We start from the raw sequence: 26,672 nt of genomic DNA, 5'->3' as shown, positions 1-26,672 counted from the left end.
CACATAAACATCACAGTTGACTTCCCTGGGATTACATATCCTTCATCTGGCACTGCTTGTAATATGGTATGAATTTCTTTTCTTTTACCTCCTGAAACAGATACATCTAAGGAAAACACACTGGTGAGAAGTGTAATGATTTTATTTTATTTTTTTAACTATTTTTAGTCTTTTTTTTTTCTTTCATGTGAAATCTTGTTTGTAAAAGCAAACTGTAAGAAACCTGCAACCATTATACTTTCACTGACAAAGCTTCCAAATAGGAAGCTGGGGTCAAATATTATATCTTCTAACCACCATAATATTGTTACTGAACTAGATACAAGAGATGGGACGTGTTTCATCTGATTTCTGCTACTGAAAATGTAAGCACCTATTCCACATCTTCAACTTTCTCTCTGCAGTCAGGAGAGAGATGATCAACTCCAGTGAGTAGTTCACTCCACCTTCAGAGAAGTATTCAAGAGATCAGGGATGACTTTCCCTCTGACCTCCCTAACTACCTCAGCTGTAGATTGTTAACAGAGACTAAATACCTATGCCAAACTCTGAGATACCCACAATAATAGCCACAGTCCTCACCCAGTCACTACCCTTTGTGCATTTGGATGATAAGGTTTGTCTTCTTGTTCCTTTTATAGTTTTTGTCTAGTTTCTGCAAGACTGTGGTATTTCCAGTGCAGTTTGAGAGGTTGGCAAGGAGTAACATCTGGCACTTTTCTCCAGTGGATGGTTTTTCCCCTTGTGACACTCAGCAGTAAGAAATACTGACCCTCAGCATGGGATAAGATATACTTAAGATGCATTAGGAGATAACAAGCAGATATACTTTATTAACAGATAAGTCAAAGTTTCAAACCTGCTGCCTTTGCTTGCAGGACTCCAGTATGCAGTGGTTATAGGTTACCAGTGATGACACACCAGAAAACAAGAAAGCACTGACCGATATCACATCCCATCACTTCCTCTCTCTTCCCTCTTTTTTCCAGTCATCCTTGGCAAACAGCAACAACAAAAGGAGTTGCACAGAAAAACAAACAAACAAACAAACAAACAAAACAGAAAGAAGTCTGCAGCAGGTGGTACTCAGCCACCTGTGCCAGCCCAAACCATCTGCCACATCACTGGGAGGAAGGAAGGGAGTTGAATAACAGCTCAGACCCAGACCAAAGAAAATGGAGGCACTCTGGCTGGACTGGAGGACAGGAACTGATTCTTCTCTGCATCAACTCTCTACGTTGCACTGGTTGTGTACCAAACCCTCTCTCATGACCTTTTTCCCCTGCTATAGTAATGATCCAGGAGCAGTTCAAAATGGGATTAGTATAAATGAGAATTAGCCCATAAGCCCGTAGTGGAAGTGGATTATTATTATAATCAGTCCCTGATTCATGATCAGTCAGAGTCTCACTTCTTAAAATTACAGGAAGGAATCCTTGCTTCTCTTATAAAACAGCGATATCCCCTTCCTTCTGTGAATTTGTACTGGGGACAAAATGCACATCAGAGATGATGGGAACAGTATAAAGATAACATAAAAGATGCAGCCCATGTTCCTAGCAGACTAATGTCTTTCTGAACTTAAGCTGACAGCCTTCCAAGGCAATATCATGAACTCCACATTGTACAAAATCAGTAACCTTTTCTTAACTTGGGGAATGGCCAAGTAAAATGCTAAGATAGATACTGAAATCAATCCGTAATATGGAAGATAACCAACAGCAACCCTACTGAAATTGGTGCTTATTTATATGGCCACTCTTCCCTCTGTTTAAGCTAATTAATTTACCTGGAGAGGGAAACAGGAAGCATAATATTAATAACAGGTGATCTTTGCTGGAAGATATAGGTATGATTTTCAGGTTTTGTAACAAATACATTATTTGCTGTTTTCCGGGGGTCAATGTACACTCTGTGTACTCATCCAGGTAGACTGAATGGCAGGGAACACCTCAAGACTTTGTCTATGGGTAAGAAGATAGTCTGAACCGAATGAGTCAGCTGAGTGGATGGCTGGCAAGTTAAGGAACACAACTAGGCACACTCAACATGCAACACAGAATCTTGCATCCCCAATCTCTGCAGATTTTTAGCAGATTTTTTGCAGATTTTTTTTCAAAAAAAAAAATCTAAATTTTAATTTCTTAATATGAGTTGCTATACCAGGTTTGATTATGCAGACAATAGTCTCATCTTCATCCAAATGAGTCTGAGAATTCGTGTTGGTATGTCTAAATTTTCACCCTTTTTAAGAATAGCCAGTTTGTGAGGTTCGTTTGATTACTGACTTCTTTAAATCATTGTGGAACACAATCCGATTTCATCACTTGTGAATTCATGTCCTTTACAACATATGGGCTTAAACATTTAGGTTTTCCTTCTCTTTCCAGTTATGATACTTCCCATAGTATCTGGCATTGCTCATAGTCACAGACAGGACTGCAGGATGAAAGTCAGGTAGAGATGTCCCTTCACATCTTTCACACTGATGGACCACTACTGCACTGCCTCATTGTCTAGCGGGAGAACATTTTGTATTCACTTACTGTTCTGTGTTCAAATACTGCTCTGTATCATGGCTGGCTTATAAAGTAAGATTGAACCATATCAGACAGGTAGAAAAAATAAGTAAAGAAAAATAAATAAATAAATAAATAAATAAATAAATAAAAGACAACTGAGAACAATATTCTGATAAAATAACTCAGACTTAAAAAAAAAAAAAAAAAAAAAGATAAAAATAAAAAATAGCACCACACTGTGAACTTCTTTCTTACTAAGGAACTAGTAAATAACCTGTGCTGGCAGTCAGGTCCTCCTTCCAGAAGTAGCTTCTCTGCACTGATGTTCCCAATGTTCACACTCTAATTGCCCTCCTGCCCTCAGGTGATGATGTATTTGCCAGGTTTCTGCAACTGTGTTTTTGTTAACTTTATTAATCCTGCTATTCCAAAGATGGTTTGTCATATCCAGTAATGAAAATATGCAATCCATCACCTGGGAGATAATATCTACTTTTCGTTCACCCCAAAATATGGAGAAAATCACCGTATCAGTTCTCCACAATGCCAGTAAAAATGCCTCAGTGCTACAGTCCCTAACTCAGAGAACTGTCTTTTACATTCACATTAATGCTAATGGTTTCTCTCTTAGGGATAAACACCTTAGTAATTTTCTGTTATATGCATACATTGAAGCAATCTCCATTGTTAACTATCTCAAAAACCTCCAACTACATTTGGTTTATCATGCACCATATAACACTTCTCCCCCCTTCCTCATTGATATGCAAGAAAGAATAAAGCCTATTTTCACCTTTTAACACAAGTGCATCATAAATGGTAAAGGGAAAGAATAAATAGCCCGGTAATTACATTTTAGTAAACAACAGAAAAAAAAAAGAAAAAAGAAAAAAAAAAAGACAGCAACCCACTAGCACAGAGGTAATGACTGCAGCTGCAAGCAAGGACTCGCCAGGGATTCAAACAAGCTCTTGTAATCTTACACGGGGATTGCAGAGTTGTCTTCTTCCCCAGTGAGTCTTGTGCAGCCTTGCAGAAGTGAAGCAGGAGGCTACAGAATCAGACACCCCATTGCTCTGATAAATGACTGTAAATGATATTCTGGCTTGCATATATATTCTCTCACAATGACTTCCATAACGAGTTTACTTACCTTAAAAATTCCACTACATAGATATTTCTCTCTCTTCCCCTGTGCCCTACTCATCACCAGAGATACAACCTGAACTAAGACTCTGAAGAGAGGGAGAAGAAAAGAAGCAAACAAGCTGCCAGGTAGCTTTTTTAAAGACTTTCATATTTAATCAGCTGTGCCACTGAAATCTAGCTCAGTGTTTATCTGAGGAATGTGCTCCCCACAGACTACACAAATCATCGCCAATATGAATGTAAGATAGTTAGGTTAAAGATGCATTGATTTTATATTGCTTACAGCGTTAAATTTAGTATGACTCTATTACAAAAGGTCTGAATTGTCATGTCCCTGGAACTTACAGATTTCTTCCAGCAAGAAGGAGATCCCATCATTCTTTTTTCTTTGCATTTGCACTACTGTTTCTGATGCAGGTAAAATGACCAGGTAACATTAAGTACACAGGGACAGTCACTGGACAGGCGTCCACACAGTCCTGAAGAACCACATTCAGTGACCTTCTGGGGACTTGTGGGAACATAGACTTATCTGGAACAGGAGGAATGTGTGTCACCTTGACTGTGAGCAGCTCACAAAGTTCCTCTAAGGTACCTTCACATGCAGGGTAGCTATCCCGCACAGAGATGCTCCAGCCTTAATAATAGGATACAAGAAACATTTCATCATACTCCACATTTACTATATAGATGTCTGTACCTTGCTCAGTTGCCTTGACTCTGTTCATAGTCAATGAAAAAAGTAAACTCAGAAAGGTGCTTGAATTATTTAAACATTTGAGGTTAAGAGGGAACTATGCCATCAAACAATTATTTCTTTTCAGCAACTGTAAGAACAATCTAGATGGTTAGTTCAGACATACAAGTCCATATTGTGAATAATTTAAGTTAGCTAAGAATAGTCCATCTTTGGGACTAGAAGAACATACTTCAACAGCTATGAGGTACCCACACCATCACCTTTCCTGCATGGCATGGTACTTTGAAAATGCCATGGCAGCTGCACCTCACACAGCCTCTCAGTTGCAATGGTTAGCACCTGCTACAAAAACATGACCTGGAAGAGACGTGTCATCTTGAAGACATAAATCCTTGAAATACATTATGGGACAGTCCTGCAGAAAAGTGAGTGGAATATGGAAACTAAGCCAGTTAAAGGTGAAATAACAATAACCAAATGCTAGCAGAGAGAAATAGTAGAAATTACATGTTTTGAGATATTTTCAGCAGGGACATAATTTATAGTAAGCCCAGTTTCCCCCTCTAATCCTGTCCCTGAAGAGGTAGAGCTATAATAAGGAGGCTGGCCTGTAGGCTTCTATGCCCACAGATGCTGTTCCATCCCTGGGACAGGGCTTAAGCTCCCACTAGAGAGAAAATCAGAGGGGTAAAAAAGATGTATGCAAGGATGCTAATGAAAGAAGAGAATGCAAGGTAACAGCACATGACCATAGAGCAGGTACGGGTTGTACCGTATGTTAGGCAGCATCCTATCTGGGAAGGCATTAGACCAGCATAAACCACTGGGCAGAATGCAATGTACCTTGGCTTCAGTAAAATGTACCTTGGCTTCAGTAAAGTGAAATTGCTGTGTATTGCATGCAAGCCTGTCTTCAAACAACCCTCCAGTGCAGTTGTAATGAATGGAAACTTAGAATCATGCTTCTTATACTCTCCTTCCTAATATAAAAAGCTCTTTGGATGATGCATGGAAGGCACTGACAGTGTTCCCAACAGATACTGCAAAGATGTATACAAGTACTTTCCACCAGGTGCAATGCCATAGGGTAATACTCTTCAATATTCTCCAAAAGAATACAGAAAAGGTTAGCTGTGTGATGTGCAAAACACTATTTTCAGAAAGGACACGAGGAGAATAGCTAGATCCTTGGCTGCCTAAGAACTCTACCTCTTGTACATTTGATAGGAAAAAAAAGACTTTGGAGGGAAGCTTCTTTTCACAACATAGACATTTTTAATGAATGTGTAAGAACATTCAGGAGGACCAATTCTTCCAATTATTTTATAACAATTCAGGCTAATGTCTAACATTTTATGGACTTTGTACTTCATACATTCAAGATTTCATCCAGATCCATTACTACGATATCTAGGTTTCAAAGTAAGTAGGGAATAGTTTAACTGAGACTAAGTTACTTCTAGTGGGGTAAATGATACCAAGTTCCATTTTTGGATCTGCAATATCTGGGTCTGATTATAAAATGGGACAGTATTTTTCATTTCTTTAGAAAAAAAGCTGTAAGGATAAAGGCAGAGCTCCAAAGCTGTAGCCATCAGGCATCCTGGTTAGACCAATAGGTCCTGAAAGATGCTGAGTAGCTCCTGAGAGATGCCCCAACTGCCCAACAAAAGGACACAACACATCTACAGTTCTGAAAGTTAGTGGAGTCTGACTACTTTGGTTTGCTTCAGTGTTTAGCTACCTCACTGTAGCTAAGAGAGAAGATCTGATTCCTTATGCAGGCACAGCTGATATAGCTACTGATAAGCTTTGGTTTTTGTCTTCTTAAAAGGAAAGCTTGCTCTGCTGCTCTGATAGTGACATGGAACTCCAGTGGCATCTACAGAACAATCTGTTATCCTCAGCCATTAGGCACAAAACAAAAGCAAGCACAAATAAATAAATAAATAAATAAATAATAAATAAAGCTTGCTCCACAAGCAAGAAAAGATAAAGAGAAATGTATATCCAGTTTAAAAAAGAAAACACAAAATGTTCCATATTTTCAGCAATTATTTTCTTGAATTTCTATGTTGTTCTTAATGTCCTATTTTAAGAAACTGGACAGCATTCCTTAGAATGTAAAGTAGAATTGATATACAATTGAATTAGAACTGAAAATTTACTAAGGTTTACTTTTTCTCTTCCTCTTTTTTTTCCTTTATTATTATTATTATTATTATTATTACTGTTTATTATTATTATTGTATTATTATTATTATTATTATTATTATTATTATTATTATTATTGGTGGAGGGGAGATAACCCTTCCAGGTTCTATGGCAAAGCTACTCGAACTAGAGCTGTAGGTGGTGGCTTTCATTTTTAGGCTTTTCCAGCCCCCTCCTGATAGATTGAAATGAAAATCATTTGTTCAGAAAGCCTCTTTTTGCCAGATATCTCATGCAGTTTGCAATTCAAAGGTTTGGATGATTCGTATAAGAACTGTGTAAATTTTGCTCTCTCATTTTTTTTATTTTTATTTCTTTTCTGGAGATGCCACCATTCAGTGTACTGGTGGTATATCCAGCAGCTACAGAAGAGCATAACAAACAAATCTTGTCAAGTTATGGTTCTTTGGAACAATCCGCTTTTCCTGAGAAGCCTGGATACCCTGCTCTGCAAGAGACCCCTGTCTTGATCATTTATTATTTTTGGGTTAAATGGCACCATGCCATGCTGTTACACAGGCTTGTTTTCTTAGTGTGCAAGCCAAGTTTTTAGTCATGGAAATACCTTTTTAATGTGAATTTTGTGAAAACTGGTACAGACAGAAAAGAGTTTTCTGTCCGCTCTAATCATTGGGTCTGTGTAAAGCTACTTTGGAACAAATGGATTTTGATAGGCAAACCTCTGTAAAATGGAATTCCTAATGAGATTATCTAGGACAGCTGCATATATATAAAGAAATCAGGACACGCATGTCCAATGTCTGCCTGAAGTAACTTCCAGGAGCTCCAATGCCATTAAACAATGGGAATAAAAGGTACGAAAAACAGTATGCAGTGCTAGAAGAAAGGCAAATTTACATAATCACAGTCTTGTGGAGGACCTGGATGAAGTTCAATCACACAGGATGTGCTTATGCAGGTGTTTTCCATGCAGTATACACCAGAATACAAAAAACAAAACAAAACAAAACAAACAAACAAACAAAAAAAAAACAGAAAATACTACAAGGAAAGATCTGGAAAGAAGAAAAAAAATGATTATGCTACCTTTATTAGAATTTGTAACAGCACATTTTCTTCTTTATATATATATATATATATATATATATGAAAAGCTACAAATCAAACATGAGGCAGTATTGCTATTTATGTATCTTGGAAATAAGTTAGTATTTAAAGGAAGAAAAAGAAGAGGGAGGGACAGAAGAGTTTATTGAAAAATGAAAGACAGGCATAGAAAGTACTCCTCCACCTGTAATATGGAACCAGGTGCATTAACTTCACTGAAGTGGAATGGTAGTGAGGAGCAGAAATCTGTATCTCTAGACTCATTTAACCCTGATGCTCACCTTAAATGCTACAAAATGTTGTTACACCTGTTTACAAGAAAGATAAATACAGACTTGTAAATACAAACTGATTCATCCTTTATTACACCATGATTCATTCAGGAATGGGAAAGAAAATTGGGAATCTTAGTTTCTAATTGCCTGCTCTTGCTAAACTTATATACTTTTTTTTTTTTTTTTTGACAGTAGATGACTAGATCTTTACTGACTGAATTCAAAGAATATTTTGCCCAGAATTTGAAGGAAATTGGAGTCAGATCTACAATTTCATCTATGACTTACTGGAACCTTTATTTTTCACTCACTATCTGTGCCAAATTAATATTTCTCCAAAATCTGTCCATTCCCATATCAAATGACTTGGTCATGGGAGAGAATTTAGTTCTCCCTAGAAAATACAGAACAGCTTGTCTTAGAAAGAATTCACCAATTTTTCAGTTGCTATGGTTTGACTTTCTGGGTATGTCATCATCAGCCTGTGAAACAAAAACACATGAAAATAAAATTAATGTTCTTCACCTAATACACTGTGTTAATGGTTGCTACTTAGTTCACTACAACTGTGCTTTAAAAATAAAATAGATTTCATTTACTTACTCCATTCCTAGCAGAAAGTGCACTAAAATTATTTTCCCCTTAAAAGAACATGCTGTAAAGGACCATTAAAATATAATTACTGCCAAAAAGGCATTTTGCATTTCCTTGAGATAAGCTGCAGTAGTGTAGTTTGACATTCGACTTCCATTGATTCAGGATTACAGAGCAACATAGATAATAAGCAGAAGGATCTCAGATAACAGCTTGAGTGAGTCATCGGACTATAGTGTTTAGTCTGAGAAAGTGTGTTTATCTGAAGGGCTCTTGGGACTAATACAGTTCCTCTTCAAAGCTTGAAGCAGGGGGCAAAAATCATAGTCCTGGAGGTTGGCAGGATAAACATGTCCTGTGATTTGCTAGCAATTCAAGAGATGGATTTCACTACAGAGCATGCTGCTGTTGTCAGGTTGAAAAGTGTCTGCCTGAAAATGAATTCATGTGCACACAGCTCCAGACAAAGGAAAATCTGCCTGAAATGGCATGCCATCACATTTTGAGGACAATTTTTCAAGTCTCTGACTCACACTTGGGAAATATACTGGTGCACCAAGTTTATCATAAAAAGCTCACATTTTAACAAGGAAAAAAATGGTGCAATAATCTTCAAATATACTGTCTCACTGACAGGTACAGAAATCCATTTTTCTGCATATGTGTCTGCTTTGTGTTTGAAAACGAGTTTGCGTTTATTACACAGGATCATCTCAGATTATTTTTCAGTGAAGGGAATTTGGTCTCTTTTAAAGTTCGGCGTGAGTTCTGAATACGGAGTCTGGGTAATGTGCCACCATGAGGAAAGCTGTGGCAAGAATGAAGGCTCCTGTGTCAGTCACCAGTGTATTAATACAGCAGAAGAGATAACTGCTGTTCATATTCCAAGAGGAGGAATTCAAACTGGGCTCCACAAGTAGCAACATATTTTGAAGAGAGGGTTTCCCTAACCGTGTGGAGGCTTTTTGTGGAGGATCGGAGCTGTCAGGGGTTGTCAGTGTCTAATAGGAACTATGAAGGGAAATGAACAAAGTACTTGATGTCTGAATGTGCTTCCCTTCATACCTACAGGTTTCCTTGAAGTCAAAGCGTTCCCACCAGTTTAAATCTGTGTAAAAGCAGATGAGGTTTATGATACATTGGATAAGAAAGGGAAACCTCAAGAACTGACCCATGAACAAGGCTGGACAAGATAGTTCACGATGTCTTTGTAGATAATAGCTTTCATTTGCAGATTTTCAATAGTCTTAGTATTTACTCCACTTGTCAAATTGTAGCTAGCCCAGAGGGTTAAAAGCTAGCTAAATAATAAGTCCTCTTAAAGAGGTCTTTTCCAACCTAAATGATTCTATAATTCTGAAGCTCAATCTTAAATTTACTCTCCTTGTTTTTTGTTTATTTGTTTTCTGGTTTTGTTTTAATTGAAATGTAGATGCGAAAATAAAACTTTGAGTTTGAGAAGAGAACTTCTAGTTAAAGAGGAGCCAAAGGCATCACTGGTGGCTTCTTTGAACATTAAAGATGAGGTTAAGGATACATCTCTTTTAGAGTTAATTGTGCCACTGAAAAAGAAAACCAACATCATTTTTTGTTACTTTCCTTCTTGCTACACATCACTTTTTCAAGCCTGATGGTGGGAACTTTATAAGTAATTGCTGTTTATGACAATTTGCCTATATGCAGGTACATTAGCAATATCTGATCTTGGAACTCTCTGGGGTAAACTTAACCTTATTCTGTCTGAAGTCGATTGCTGCAAGCAAAGACAGGCAATCCTGGTGGCAGGCAGAATGGGTGGTGAAAAGCTGGGGTAGGGAGTTCAGTGAAGCATATCTACTTACACTAGCCCTACACACATTCAGAACGTGCCTTTTACTATATCTTCTGTGGAAAAGAGATTTCAGAAAAGCATTAAAGGACAATCAGTGATGACATATCCGGAATTCATGGAACATCAGTCTGCTTCCTGTGAGGATAAATCTGTCATATTTAACAGTGTCCACCTGCATTTATGAAAAGAGGAAGATCAGTAACTAGATAAGCAACATTAATAGTTTGCGTTTTTAACATTTATTGAATCTTTTTTTAAATTCAGAAAGCTGAGAACCAGAAATATATTTCTGAAGCATCACATATGTTTTCAGTGTCCTGACCTGTATCTTTCAATTAAAATTTCTGTCTGGTTTCAGATATAAAATCAGATATGTGTTTTTAACTGTGGACTTGGCAATAAAAGATTAATTGCTAACAAATTGCACTATTTGGTCAGTGATGAAGTGTTCAGTTAGTGCATACATACATTCTCTAGAACAACAACATACATTGACTTCGGTCTGTTTCCATCTTGATTTCTTGTGTTCCCCAAACCGAGAAGAATTACAGTTTTAGCTCCTTGATCTTCTGAAGTGATTAAAACCATGGTTCAAAGTTGATAATGAGGTATCTATGACTGTGAGGACCCCCATGAAGCACCGCATGGCACTACCAGAGCACACCACCAGCAGCATAGCTGGGTGCTTTGACTCTACCCCGAGTCAGTGAAATCCCAGGCGGATTTCAGTCTGAACTTCAGCGAGAGTGACATTAAGCTCCCTGTGAGGAAAGAGGATATTTTAGCTGTTGACTTCAATGAGATTTGGATTAGGCCTTGATTTATTCTGGAGTTGTGCAGTGAAGATAGAGAGGCAACGAATTTAAAGACACCTGCAATGACAAGCAGCTAAATCCAGGACACATAGAGCGGACAGCTTCTGAAAAATAGGGGCCTAGGAAAGTGGGAAGAGCTTCCTAGCATGGATACGAGACATGCTTCAGTGATGACAGTCTGAACTGGAAGAACAGGGAAATTTAAAGCAGAGATTTTCTGTTATCATTTCAACATAGATCTTGAAATAGAAAGCTATGTCAGGCTGTGCGGTGTCCTGGGCTGATATATCTGCAGAGCCTGCTGCTACCACCACAGGCCTCTGCTTGCTCGAAAATCTCTGCTTTCTTCATTAGGTGGTCATTACATGCTCTAGGACTCTAATATGGATATTTGGGTCTCTTTTTGAAACAAGTGTTAAATAAAACTCTACAGTCTTTCTCTACTGTTGTTTTCATCAGCTTTCACTGGCTACGTTATTCTGATTTTTTTTTTTTTACCTTACAACTGTCATTTCTGATAATCTTCATAATATTTGCAATAAATCTCCCCCTTAACCTAATTATAAATGAGGCCTTGGTGCAGGCTTTTTATATGATCTAAAGTTAGAAACAAAAATTGTGTAATATTCTGGAGAATTTTTCCTAAAAAAATGAATGTGACTAACAAAAGTTGAACTTGGTTTAATCTGGAAAACACAGCATTTTCAGCTACTTGAAGGTAAAGTGTATAGGGACATTTTTCCTTTTGCTTGGATCTAAAACAATCTTTCAGAAGGTTTGAAAATGTTGCTCCAATTTTATTTTTTTTTTCATTTTAGAAGAAACTGACAGAAAATAAAAAATAAAATAACACTTAAAAATACTTGTTCTAATGAAAAACAGACAAATAAACAAACAAACAAAAAACAGTGACCTTGGTTTCAGTAATACAGAAAGAGAAAAAAATTTGGAATATCTGATTGTATTTTTTCATGTAGAGCACAACTTTTATGGTCCTTATAACAAAAGCAAACTGAAAAAAAAAAAAGTCAAAGCAATTATTTGTTTTGGTTTTTACAATGTATTTTTACTACATTTAAAACATACTCCCAATAAAAGTACATTATCCATTTTTGGTTCATTCATTATCCATATTTTGCTTTGAATTTAAGGTGGTTTCCTATATATAAATGATATTTGCATGACAGATGCAAATTTGGGATTAGGTGGCTCACCCCTGCACAGGTCTATGTTTGGGAGCACAATGCAATGAGTTCTGTGCCTACTGCACCCTCTTCTGCAGTTTGTAGAGCTGAACTACTGCACTTTCTCTGAGTGTCCACAGGCAAAAACAAAGCAAACAAACAAACAGAAAAAGAGCAAATTGGGAACACACTATAAAGAGGAAATTCTGTATGGTATTTTGATCCTCCTTCCATTAGAAAAAAAAGCTGTGTGCATAAACTCTTATTCATCAATCCTGTTCACCTCTGGGTAAGAAAGTATTTTACTTTTTATCATTTTAACTATACAAAACAGGACTAAGATGAATTTAAGAGTAGAATGAAGTAGATGTAAAAAGTGAACTATTTAAAAGGCTAGCACAGGACATCCCTAACACATGAAGTTTTACAAGACTAAGGAGCTGGAGGTGTAATTCCTCTAGTAATGGCATACTAATGGCAATATAGGGCTGAAGTTACTAAGCTCAGACCTTCTGAGTGTGTAAAGAAAATGTTGCTTCCCCTTATCCATCAAAACAACAGATATTTTCACACGTATTATTGAGTAACAACTATGATGTTCCCACCCTACCCCCAGCCAAATCATTGCTGAAACTATACTAGGGTTATTATGCATGGGAAACTTCTTGACCTTGTTTTAATAGTGGATTGTAGGTCAATTAAATTCGTAGCTTTGGAGGCTTGCCTTGAAATCTAGCTTAACTTTTCTCAGAAATCAAACACTTTCACAGGAGAATCAGCAGCAAGCCAGTCACTGGTTAACTGCTGGGACTGTAAAATTTTGGGTCAAGGAAGAATAATTCAGGGCATCTTTTGATTCCTGAAACTGGGTTGAGTTCACTTTGAAATTGGCCTATATTTCATTCACATGAAAAACTCTGACCACACTCCCTCTGAACTACTTTCAGCCTTATATAACTTTTAATTCTAATTCCTGACAGCAGACTGCATTTCCCACTGTTTGCAGTGCAGAGCCAAGGTGCACTCAGAAGTTTGGGACGCGGAGATCAAGGTTTCAAGGCTTTTACTTCCTAAATCATTTTTTAAGGATTTATTGTCCTTGTTGACTGACTCATTCCTGTACAAGTTGCACATATACTACAAAAACTCATGAAACTATCAAAGCCTTCAAACAAAACCTGTCACATACCTCAGTAAAAGATCAAACTGCTGCAACATTTTGATTGAACAATAAAAAAGTTTTGAGATGGAAAGGAGATGAAGTGAGTCAGGTTGAAAAATTTCTTTCATTTAACCCCTCCTTTGGCCTTAGTGTATGTGAAAAATGTAATTCCTTTGCTGATACTCATACACATACATACAAGTTTTATGTACACTGTGACTTACTTTAATGGGAAATTTTTTGTTGCGGGTAAGTATTTGACATTTAAACATAATATGGGAAGGAGAAGAATGGTAACAAAACACTTGATCTACAAATACATCAGAAGTTTCTTACAGTATGTAGAAAAGCAGGGATTAAAAGCACAGAAAAAAAAAAAAATTATATATATATACATTCCATGATTGTGATAGATGTGTCTACATCCAAGAGAAAAAGAAACAAACAGCTTTTTAGCTTTTATTTTATTAAATTTGTCTGTCTCTTATGGTCAGCTTTTGAACTTATACTGTACCACTGAAGCACTTGTTTAATCTCCCTTGTTAATTCCTCAGTGTTATTCTACCACTGTTCCCTTTATGTTTGAACAGGGAGGCTTGTTTCTAGCTCCATGACCCACATATCTGAGGTTAAAATCTTTGGTTTTATCTCTGATAGAATGGTTTACATTGAGAAACTACTTACCTGTCCAGCAGTGTCTAGAATATCCAAATAGGCTGGTTCATCATCAATTCGGACTTGAGTTTTGTAGGCATCCTCTGAAAAACACAGTGCAGTACAACTAAGCATAGGAGTGGCTCAGTGAAAGGAAAACATAATAGCATTGCTAGCTTGGAGTAGGATTTCCCAAAGCTCTCCAGTCTGACCTAACTTTGCTTTCTTTTGACTCACAAAGAGCCCTTCTGAAATCCTACCATCACTGAAAAGTATTACGGAGCAATCTAGTCTTTTCTACTGCACTACCTCAAAATACTGTACCAGTAAATTTGCCCGTGTTGAAAAGGATAGGCCATAGGTGTTTCTTAAGTCACAAAGCTTCAGAGACTTTGTGCTGGTGCTAGGCACCAGGCTGTTTTTTACTTACCACAACCACACTTCCACAAAGCTTTTCCATTAAAAAAATTCAAGGTAAACATTGTATAAATTACTGAGAGTCTCCTTGTGGCTGAAGAGGACTTCTAGATCAGATTTGTCAGAGCAATTAATTAGGCCTCTACATCTCTGTATCTCTGGACAGGATGCCAATGAAATTTTTAAAAATAAATTCTGTAATCAGTGTCCTCACACTCATCATGGCTTGGGTAGAGGAGGGAAAAACAGTTCTTGGTGGACTGTTTCCTTAGCTCATGCTTTTTCATGCTAAATTTGGAAAGAGAAAAATAAAAAGGTGAACTTCTATTTTCAGAACCTATTTTCCTCACATTTCAATTACATTCCCCTCTCAATATTTGTATTTCCTTCCTAAGGTTAAATAGAGCTCAGATATCAGGCCATGTTTGTACTTGAACTAGTCCTAGAAATTATCTGCGTTGTTTAATTAAACAATAATGCATAGGAATCTGAGTGGCTCTGGTGACTGATTTTATGTTTTGGCTGTGCACTGAGGCATGAAGAGAAGACAAGTGCATTTAATGCATCTGAGAAGTGCCATTAATCAGCATGAACATGTGGCTGACCATGTCCCATGGCTCAGTCCTGTGAGCCCTGGCTGCAAGAGACCCCTGGAGGACTTCAGCTCTCGATGGGATTATCTTGTAGGTAGCAGGACTTCTCAAGACATTCAGATTTGTGCCCTATATATCTTGCATTATATGACACTATAGAAGCATCTAAAAACCTGGTTTCTACCTTACTTTCACAAAGGAATAATAATAATAATAATAATAATAATAATAATAATAATAATAAAGCTTTAAAATATGAAGTATTCAGGATGGTATTAACTTGATTCACCCCTGCATAGTCAGTGGCAGGCTATCTTTAATGACATAATCACATACAGTAATTTCCATGAATCTCCTGCTTCTTTTAGGTCTCAGTTCAACAAATTGCTTAGGAATGTGCCTTGCTTTAAACACATACCACTGATCATCCCACTGATATTAGGATGACCCAGAGGCTTAATTAAATATATGATACATTGCCTAGCTGAGAAAGCCAAAGCACTCCAACCAGCATATGCTTCAGTCAATAGATCTCTTTCTAGGTATTGCTGAATAAGAAGCTGCATGCCAAACTTTATGGATTGAAGTAGGCTGTTTATATGATCTGTAATCTATTATGGCCCAACAATGATGCACACAGTATTATTTGTATCTTTTAACCAAAAATGAAAATAAAAATAAATGAAAATATGTAGTATCAGAAATAATATTTCCTTCATACAAATAATATGAATAATATAAAGTATAATTAATATATTGGTATGCAGGTGGGTGTCCATTCACATTACATTCTTGTATATGTAATTAACATATGACTCGCATAAATTTTGCTTGCACTTTTTGCTCCTCAGCTGGATAGTTTAAAGTCAAAATGCTGTGGTCCTACTTCTCTCTTCACTTAGACCAACATGAGTTTGATGCAGTAGCTTCAAAGTAGATGCTGCAGATAGAAATTTGCCTACTTAAATGCAGCCTGGACAAAAATGAAGCTGGAACCTAGAGAACCCATGTCTTATTTGCTAAGGAAAGGAATAGGGGGTTCAGAGCTAGTTTTAACTAAATGACTAACCTCTCAATATATCAGAGCTTTCAGTAAGTAAATGGACAGGTATCTACATGTCTAATACCCTGCTGAGCTACTCCAGGTGTACTCTGAATATCATGCCACTGTAATCCGTAATGTTATAACTGTGAAAAGCTAGAGCAAGGCCTTGGAAGAAAGGTAAGAATGTGTTTATAACCCTTTTACTTTGCAAAGAGAACACTGAGCATACAAACCCAGTGTCCTATTTTCATTTATTCTGTTTTCTCAAACTACTGACCTTAAAAATAACCTTACAAAGATATGCCGGAATCACTGTCCCATTTTCATTTTTAATACATGCTAACTTCTGCTGGTGTTGGTGAAACATATCCTACTGAACATTGACCAAGCACACGAATCTAGTTTTCTAGGCAATTCTGTTTGGAACATGTATTTTACTTGTAGAATTTGCCTTTGCCCCAAGAAATGTTGAGATGAAACAGGAAAGACATATGACTTTCATTTGTAATATTCTTTCTCTGTATAAGAAGGATACAGATAATTTTTAAAAATTTAAAAATATTCTCAGCTGGGGTCTGCTAAGCAGGGGTATTCTCAACCTGTATTTGAATGGGAAAGAGAAGGGAGATTTAGCACCTACTTTTCTTATGGCACTCACTTGAGAGGAAGTCCTAAAGGACTTTCTAAAGGCAAATGTTACCTTGAACCCACACCCTCATATCAGATATCAGATCATAGCACTCACTCATAACCTATCAGCTTTGTAACGCTCAAACAGAGCCAGCCTTTTGAGAGGCACTGCCTTTCCATTTACCCTGTGTATTTGCTGACCTTCTGGGCTTTTAGGACAACATTGTTGTTATTTTTATTTTTTTCCCAGCAGAGGAGGTAAAAGGAAGATGCATACATCAAAAATCATGCTTCCCATCTCATGTTGTACAGACCTAGAAGAAGAGCTAGGGGAAGAGCTGTACCACTTAGTTCTGGTCTACTAAGGTAATTCTTTTTAACTGGGATTTAATCTGAGATAGTAATGGAAATAGAGCTGAGTAAGGCATTAGGCAGATAAACACCCTTATTTTACTCAGTTGAACTATAGGGCAGAAGCAGATTCAGAGTTAAGCATGTTAAACAGACTTAACATGGTGTTTAAATGTGGACAAAGAATAACAGAAGGGAAGATGTTTCACAAACATAGGAAACACAAAGAATAACAGAAGGGAAGATGTTTCACAAACATAGGAAACAACATGTACAGAAAACAAAGCAGAAAACTGTTCTCCAGGTGCACTAGTAAACTTGCTGTCTAATCTTATCACTTCAGAAATTACTCATATTATTAAAAATGTTGTCTGGTATATTTACACTATTTATAATGTTTGAGTACATTACATTTTCTTTCACCTAATTAATTTATATAATACTCCCTTTAAAGTTAATTGGGAGCTGTTAAGCCACGTGTATCTGGATTTTACATCCTACAGCTTTAAGGAGTGATCTTTCTAAAATTTATTAAAAGGTCAAACTGTGGCTGGAGTTTCAAAATAACACTAGCATCAGGTACAAAAAAAAAATAGAGGAGAATGATAATCAGATATCAGACAATTCACACAATCAGACAATAATTGTATTTCTTATATTAAGTTCAATACGTCTCTTTCTGTGAAGCCAAATGTAAGGTCTTGTCTTTTGGTTTAGGTAAAATGCAGCAGAAAGATAGGATATTATAAGAAACAATTGAGGATGGAACTTATTGCTCTTGCTGTGAGATTTAACAATGATCCAAATACAGACTGTAAGAATTAACATTTTATAGGTATCAAAGAAAAAAGGAAAACAAAACTTGTGCATCAATGGGTAATCTGTGTAATAGGTAACTGATTTATGAACTGGATAATTAAATATCTGGCAAAAAAAAAAAAATTAAAGAAAATTATGTTGTGTTTTTTTTTTCTCTCATATATAATGCAAGTTTCTTTAAGAATAATATTCCCTGGAAACATTAAAACTAAAAATGAAAATAGATTAAAAAAAAAAAAAAAGAAAGAAAAACAGCTTAAACATTATACTGTGTGGCTTGATCTGTTATTGACTTTACTATTTTGTAGGGGGAAGAGAGGGATCAGGAAACAAACAGAGCTCCACCTGTTATCTGACTGACACCTATTATTTTATTATCAATATTTATTAAAGGAGGAAAAAATCTCATTTAAATCAAGAAAAAATGTTTTCTCCTATGACATGTTTAACCTGTTTTCATAATTGATTGTCCTTTGCAGTATTGTTAAGGAAAAATAAAAGCTTCCTTAAGCCTTTTGTTATTAATATTATTATTTTGTGAAATTAATACATTCTCTTTTTTCAGCTTTCCTTTCTTAAAGGACATCATTTTGGAGACAGAAGAACAATAATTAATGCAGGCTTGTGTTGCTATCAGTTATCTTAGAACTGGAGAAGCTACATTCATAAAAAATATATCAAAGCCCTTTTTCAGCTATGAGCAGGTAACTGCTTTGTGACAAACAGATTTGGATGCTGTACAATTTAAAGTGGTGTTGGAATGGAATTTTCATCTGCATCACAGACGTGTTCCAGTCCCTGAAATATAGGTCAGTTGCCCCTTTCTTCCATTTGTTAACTCTGCTTATGTTACTTCCAAATAAATATTCTCTCCTATCCTCTGTCTTCTACACTATCAACTGCAGATTCTATCATATATATATATGACCCAAAGTGTATTTGCTTTGGCTAAGGAGGTGCCAAACCAGCAGAAGGGAGTCCAAGCTCAGTCAGTCACACCTGGAGTTCTGCCTCTTGTTCTCTGTGTGTGCCAAAGAGACAGCAGGACATGCAGCTTTTGGTGTGCTTAGATTATCTGCTACATATGCATTTTAATTCAGAGATGCTCCTGAATATAGAATGATTATGAGTCTTTGGCTGTTTGAATGTTGTTTTTGTTAAGAATAAGGAATTTTTAAATAAGAGGAGAGTGGATGAACAGGGATCTAAACCACTGTACCAGTCATGTATCTCCCTGTCTGAGACAAACACACACATCTCATAGGAATTGTCCATCAAAATATATTGGTCTTATGGTTTCCCTTAGCATATAATTATTTTTCTGGAGTATGAGTGTTCTATAACTTGGGTGAGCATTGTTATCAGCATTTTGCAGACAAGGACACCAAGTCACATAGGTTGCCTTCCTATGAGCTACACACGCCTGATAAGCAATGAATGGTTTAGAAGAGTAGAACTGACAGATTTGATTGCCTTGTATTCTGAAAATACTCATGTAGATAGCAGTATCCTTTAAAATGAGGCAAGTAGGAAAATTGGGCATGTACATAGAACATCAGACTAGTAGCTACAACACTTAAATATTCTATTATCAGTTTCACCTGGTGGTACACAATTCTGTTATAACAGCAATTAAAAATACCTCACATGATCCTTTCCAGTATTGCTGCTTTTTTATTTCTTAGCATTGACCTGCATGTGACACTATGCTGTTATTTGTTTTAGCTTTGTCAGAACTCTCAGATTTTGCTTAGGTTTGTAGTAACCACACTAGTTGCCTGCTTCCTCCTATGCAAGTGATTGCAACAAACATCATCATTTCAGGCAATAAAATCTTGCTGAAAGTTTGTAGCACACAAAAAGGATGGCTACTGCCTTTCCAAACCCACAGATGGAAACTCTTTCTTCAGTAACTACACACTTGAAGCATCTCTGTTGTCTACATTTCTATGAAAGAGAAGCAAGTAAGTAATGCAACATTTAATATAGTTAGTACCTGTGCGATAGCCTTATTCTTATAAAAAGACTGTAGTGTAGGCTTTGAGAAAATTAAAATAATCTGAGAAGAAGCAAAACATTAGTCATGTTAAGTGCTTATTATAAAAGAAATTCATATATTTATTCATTATATTCAGTTGCATGATGGGAAACACAGCATTTTCTATCTTTCAGTTTTCATTTTAGCATTCAAATTACCATACACATATTTTCAAATAAGATATTAAACCAAGGTCTTGGCTACATACGCTTTCAGAAAACATTCTGTAACATTGCTTTCAAATGGCCTTTCTAAATTCAAATGCATATTACTGTTATACCCCACAACTCTCCTTATTAATTTAATTTGAAGATACAATTCCCTGTTTCCTTTATTTAGCTTTTGTTCAGCATTATGACATGTTCTTAACTACCATGTTGTTTTAGAGGTTCCTGTATTTCCAGTGGCGTGTAAAAAAAAAAATTGTGAATGCTCATAACATATTTCATGATTTCAAGGAGTAAGAATTCAAATAGAACAACAGGGAATAGATTCCATATGTTGGAAAACAAAAGAATAGAACCCCTCTTAACTTTTAGTTCATTTTGTCCTCCTGAAATAAGTTGTGCTAATATCTTCAGCGGAAAGCAGAAGCATAGTTAGACTATGCCCACTTCCTCAAATAAACCTCTGCGCTTAATCCTGGTACCATCAGTGAAAAGTGGTGCTTAAATAACTGCAGGGACAGGCCTAACTTACCTGTTAAGCACTCAGAATCACTGCATCACAAGAAAGACCTAAGTTTAGCTCCAGTCAGTCCCATGCAGTTTGACTATTCATTATAAGTAGTTTTTAACTGAACTCTCTTCATCCTCATACGTGGTGTCAATTCTTTCCTAACCTAGGCTCTGGCTGCCATTGATGGCACTGTGTGTCTGGTTACAATAACAAAACTAAAAACATCCTCAGTCTAATAGGCATTGTGTTTGGTTCTCACCTCACTGCAGTGCTCTTATTTTAATGCCATTATGTATCTGTCTTAAAACAGCTGCTCTCAAATTAAGTTTTTCCCTCTTGCTGGGCTGCCTAATGTTTCAGATCTGTGTTCTGCAGGGCAAGACTGATAACACACAGCTGCTGAAGGAGCTTGATTGATTTCCAGCATTGTGTACTTACACCACAGCTTTCTCAGTGACCTGAAATGCACTCAGTGCCTTCCAAATTGTGAAATGGCTTATCTAATTATACTTTCTGTCTTCTTCTCTTCTGCACTGTTTTTTTTCCCCCAGTTGTGCCTATAGATACGCACAAGTACCTCTTCTTCAACGTCAGCTTGCAGTTTCATTACTGTAATACCCTTTCCTTCTCTGCTGAAAAGCAGGGGAAGCAAAAGCAGCTTAATCTCACTTAGTCTGTGGTAGGCACAAAAAGATGCATTATCTGTACTCTAAAAGATTTTGTGTGAACAGAAATCTGAGTGAATTGAACTCTGAGTCAGTTACATTTGTTTTGTTTTCTCCCATTGGGTCCTCATTATCATGCTGTTTCCTAACAAACCAGTTGGAACATGAAACAATGACCTGGGTCACTTTCAAGAAGCATGAAAATCAAGAATGATTTTATTGCATAAAATGGGGCACGAGAGAGGCTTTCATCTGCATGTACTCAGCAAGAAGGAGACAAAACACAGCAAGTTCAAGGTAAGATATTCACTTTCCAGCAAAGAAGGTCAAGAATGTGAGACCTAAATAGCCAGCAAGGCAAACTGGTTGCTACAATCTCTGCTCATACAGTACCTTAGACAACATCAGATCTCTCTTCAATGAGGGCTCAAAGATTTTATGCAGTGCACATACATTATATAACAACAACATAAATGTTGTTGTTAGCAGCTTAAATGTTGATAACAGCTTCAGTCTGCGTTTGTGGTAGTAGATGCACCACAGAAATCAGCTAAAGTCACCTAACATTTACAATAATGCTGACAAGAACCCCCTTGGCCTCCACTACTATTTCATGATTTCAAGGAGTAAAGATACAAATACAACAACAAGGAATAGATCTGTAAGTTCTCCACTACTACTTGGCCTCCATACAGTGAACACTTTCACGTTGCTGAGTCGGATATATTACAGGTCTTTTACATCACTTCTGACTCGATATTCTGATACAATGGATTCTGAAGTCAACAGATCCTTCTACACACTACTGATATTTATATTTTCCCATGTTGTGCCATTATAGGAAGATTAGACATACACACATAAACAAAATATCCATGTCTTTTCACAGGCGTGTGCATAGTACACAGGTACCTACATATACAAACATGGAGAGACATGTAAGACAGAATACCCAGATGTGCAGGAAGAGAGCATCATCAATTAATCCCTGTGTTGACTATCTGTAATGGGTAAAGTCAATTAACTAATCCTGAACAAATTCAGGACCACGAGCAAACTGATTTTCTTTTTAAGAGTCTTATACAAGTGTCTTCTGCTACAGAAGCATAGGCTATTTTTATTTTATTTTCTAGTTGCAGGTATGCATTTCTCCCCTTAAAATGAAATTATTAATAAAAGCAAAATACATGTTCACAAGAGCCCATGAAAAATAGAATCATAAGAGTATGATCAACTTCTAATTACACTATATATAACCCAGATGAAGACTAGAAAACAATGTGTCCTTTCTCATAGACATATTGATAGAGAAGCTGATTGCATTCTTTCATAACAACATCCCGTTAAATGGAGGATTCTCCTGGATATAGAATATGTCACCCCCTATAAATGATAATGCTTTTCTGCAGAGGGGCTAGAATACAGCAGAGAATTGGATAAAAGACTGAAGTCCAACTGAACAATTTGTCTCAGTGCAGTAACTATCAGTCAAGATGCAAATGCTGTTATCAATAAGGCCACCATTTATGATTTTAATATGCAAACAAACATGCACAGAAGTGACTAAATTTGTATAAATAATTATAAAGGATATTTTGCTTATGTGTTTTCTCATCTGTGTAAATAAGTTTATTCTCCTGAGTGACAAATATTTCTCTCAGAACCAGCTCTAGAAGAGAAAATATGATTTCTTGCAAATGTTGGTATTTTTGCAAATCAGGGTTAAAGATACCTCAGGCAAACCTTTGCTGTAGCACTTGCTTTACTGTTAGAAACCACTTGCAATATAGATAATGCTACTAATATTTAATAAAAGAATATCATTACTTTCTCTGCTTCCAGAAAAATGTCATTTATTTCAAAGATGTACATGAACAAAGTGAACAAAGTACTCCCATTTAATCAAAACATGATAATTAACAGGAGTCCAAGTACCCTTATCTTGGGGAACAAGAATAGCAGGTAGCAATTTCACTACTCTTTCAAGTCCATGATTGTGTTACTGAGTGGGAGGATCTGACAGCTACGAATTCACTTCTTGTCATTTCAGGGGGAGTAATTAACAAGTTGACTACATCTGCATGGTCATTAGCATGGATGGTGCCTTGGATTTAGTAAGGTGTAGATGGCTGCCGGCTTCCATGAAAGAAAGGTTAATGGAGACATTTGTCCCATGTTGAAGAATTTTGAATTGAGTGAGATGAATCATCCACCTTTAGCAAACCATAGCATAAGAGTCTTTTCCAACTTTAAAAAGTTATTTAAGGATTATTTTTTACAAATCATGATATACAGGAAACAGGAAAGCAAGTTTTGTACATGATGATCCTATCTGAGGCAAAGCAAGTTTCAGTTCAGCCTCTTCGTGGTCCTAATCACAGTTATCATATGAGGTGTGATACCTATCACAGAACCGCTGGCATAAAGCCTCAGAATGACTCAGGTGTTCACAGCTTTAGTCATGTCACTTCCAGGACTGTTGAATCTTCTCCTCAATTGCCACCTAATGTTGACTAGGTTGGGAGGCATTCTGTCCTGCTTTAGCCCTAAGAACCTAGTCTTTCATTATAGTATTTGACATTTGAGAATACTATTCATCTGACTAGCCTGAAATGTAGATGTTAGGGTGAGATGAATCATGTTCTCACGTACTCCTGTACATTTATGTTGTAAATTAGAAACCAAAACCTGCCTGTGACTTCACTGTGGATTATAGCTCTGGATACAAACTCACCCGCCTTCATGTCACCAACCAGATGGACACTTTCCTCACAGTTAAGGCAAGGCTGGATCTACAGGCTATGAGCTGAATTCTCCTGATTACGTGAGTGGCTTAATCCAATGAAAGTGTGGATATGAAACTCTACTGAGAGCCCTACGTTTGCTTAGAACCCAAACAGGAACTGTTGTCCCAGTTTTCTATGATAGGCCAGTGTTTGGAGTATCACTGTAAGCCTTAAGGCCCAAAGACCTCACCTCTGAGAAAATGCTCTTCTATAAGAAAAAAGGACTCTTCAACTCCTTTTGCCACCTCAGTTTCTTAAATGAATCAATGAGAAACTCAGTGAATCAAAGCAGGGTAAGGTAAGGTTTGTTCAATTGAGTCAAATCAAACACACCAGCTGCTGACATACAGGTCTTTAGCCTATATGAAGCTATGCAAAACAAACAAACAAAAAAGCCAATTTTGTGTAGAACAGACAAAAATATTTTATAATCATTTCTGTCCTCAGTCTTTAGCAGCAAAACCAGTTGTTCTCTGGATACCCAGTACCCTGAGCTGGTGGAAGGGGGTGGGGAGCAGGATGTGGCCCTCACTATCCATGAGGAAATGGTTGGTGACCTGCTACAGCACTTGGATGTACACAAGTCGATGGGGCCGGATGGGATCCACCCGAGGGTACTGAGAGAACTGGCAGAGGAGCTGGCCAAGCCACTTTCCATCATCTATTGGCAGTCCTGGCTATCAGGGGAGGTCCCAGTCGACTGGAGGTTAGCAAATGTGACGCCCATCTACAAGAAGGGTCGGAGGGTAGACCCGGGGAACTATAGGCCTGTTAGTTTGACCTCAGTGCCAGGGAAGCTCATGGAGCAGATTATCTTGAGTGTCATCACATGGCACTTGCAGGGTAACCAGGCTATCAGGCCCAGTCAGCATGGGTTTATGAAAGGCAGGTCCTGCTTGACGAACCTGATCTCCTTCTATGACAAAGTGACGCGCTTGGTGGATGAGGGAAAGGCTGTGGATGTGGTCTACCTTGACTTCAGTAAGGCTTTTGACACCGTTTCCCACAACATTCTCCTCAAGAAACTGGCTGCTCTTGGCTTGGACTGGCGCACGCTTCGTTGGGTTAGAAACTGGCTGGGTAGCCGGGCCCAAAGAGTCGTGGTGAATGGAGTTAAATCCAGTTGGAGGCCGGTCACTAGTGGAGTCCCCCACGGCTCAGTACTGGGGCCAGTCCTCTTCAATATCTTTATCGATGATCTGGATGAGGGGATCGAGTGCACCCTCAGTAAGTTTGCAGATGACACCAAGTTAGGTGCGTGTGTCGATCTGCTCGAGGGTAGGAAGGCTCTGCAGGGGGATCTGGATAGGCTGGACCGATGGGCTGAGGTCAACTGTATGAAGTTCAACAAGGCCAAGTGCCGGGTCCTGCACCTGGGGCACAACAACCCCAAGCAGCGCTACAGGCTGGGAGAGGAGTGGTTAGAAAGCTGCCTGGCAGAGAAGGACTTGGGAGTATTGGTTGATAGTCGGCTGAATATGAGCCAGCAGTGTGCTCAGGTGGCCAAGAAGGCCAACAGCATCCTGGCTTGTATAAGAAGCAGTGTGGCCAGCAGGACTAGGGAAGTGATTGTTCCCCCTGTACTCATCTCTGGTGAGGCCGCACCTTGAGTACTGTGTTCAGTTTTGAGCCCCTCGCCACAAGAAGGACATGGAGGTGCTCGAGAGAGTCCAGAGAAGGGCAACGAGGCTGGTGAGGGGTCTGGAGAACAAGTCTTACAAGGAGTGGCTGAGGGAGCTGGGATTGTTCAGTCTGGAGAAGAGGAGGCTCAGGGGCAACCTTATCGCTCTCTACAGGTACGTTAAAGGAGGCTGTAGCGAGGTAGGAGTTGGTCTATTCTCCTACGTGCCTGGTGACAGGACGAGGGGGAATGGGCTAAAGTTGTGCCAGGGGAGGGTTAGGTTGGATATTAGGAAAAACTTTACTGAAAGGGTTGTTAGGCATTGGAATGGGCTGCCCAGGGAAGTGGTTGAGTCACCATCCCTGGAGGTCTTTAAGAGACGTTTAGATGTTGAGCTTAGTGACATGGTTTAGTGGAGGACTTGTTAGTGTTAGGTCAGAGGTTGGACTCGGTGATCTTGGAGGTCTCTTCCAACCTAGACGATTCTGTGATTCTGTGATTCTGTCCTTGGCTGACCCTTTCTGGACTAGGTAGATAAGGTAGATATTATCAAAGAATTCTAACCAAATCATGTCATTATTATTACCACTCATTATTATACATTATACCTCAGAAATGTTTTGATATTGTCACAGTTAGAAGAAAAGGCTTCCTCCCTCCCCCTTTCTAAATTTAAATCTAGCTAACCAGTGCTCACAAATAGCAATTACAAGGGCCCATCTATATACAGTTTTTGATTGCTTTTCTTCTGTGTTTAGCAGGTACACAATTACACTAGCAGATGTCTAGGAGGAATAGAAGGGTTATAAACTGTGCTTTGATCCTCCATTGACACTTTTCTCAGTGGAGGAGAACAGATGG

The 26,672-nt window shown here is 37.8% G+C and overlaps 1 protein-coding gene across 1 annotated transcript in view; it reads right to left on the bottom strand.

Annotated features, from left to right (window-relative positions):
- The window catches only part of RIT2 (Ras like without CAAX 2), a 191,985-nt gene that overhangs the window by 94,537 nt on the left and 70,776 nt on the right, over nt 1-26,672 (bottom strand). The window contains exon 3 of the mRNA XM_035560034.2: nt 14,199-14,272. Coding sequence (XP_035415927.1) covers nt 14,199-14,272 — 74 coding nt within the window. The remainder of the gene's footprint in view (nt 1-14,198; nt 14,273-26,672) is intronic.

Source organism: Cygnus atratus, chromosome Z (genome assembly GCF_013377495.2).
Source record: "Cygnus atratus isolate AKBS03 ecotype Queensland, Australia chromosome Z, CAtr_DNAZoo_HiC_assembly, whole genome shotgun sequence".
Taxonomy (NCBI): domain Eukaryota; kingdom Metazoa; phylum Chordata; class Aves; order Anseriformes; family Anatidae; genus Cygnus; species Cygnus atratus.
This window is presented reverse-complemented; position numbering and strand designations above follow the sequence as displayed.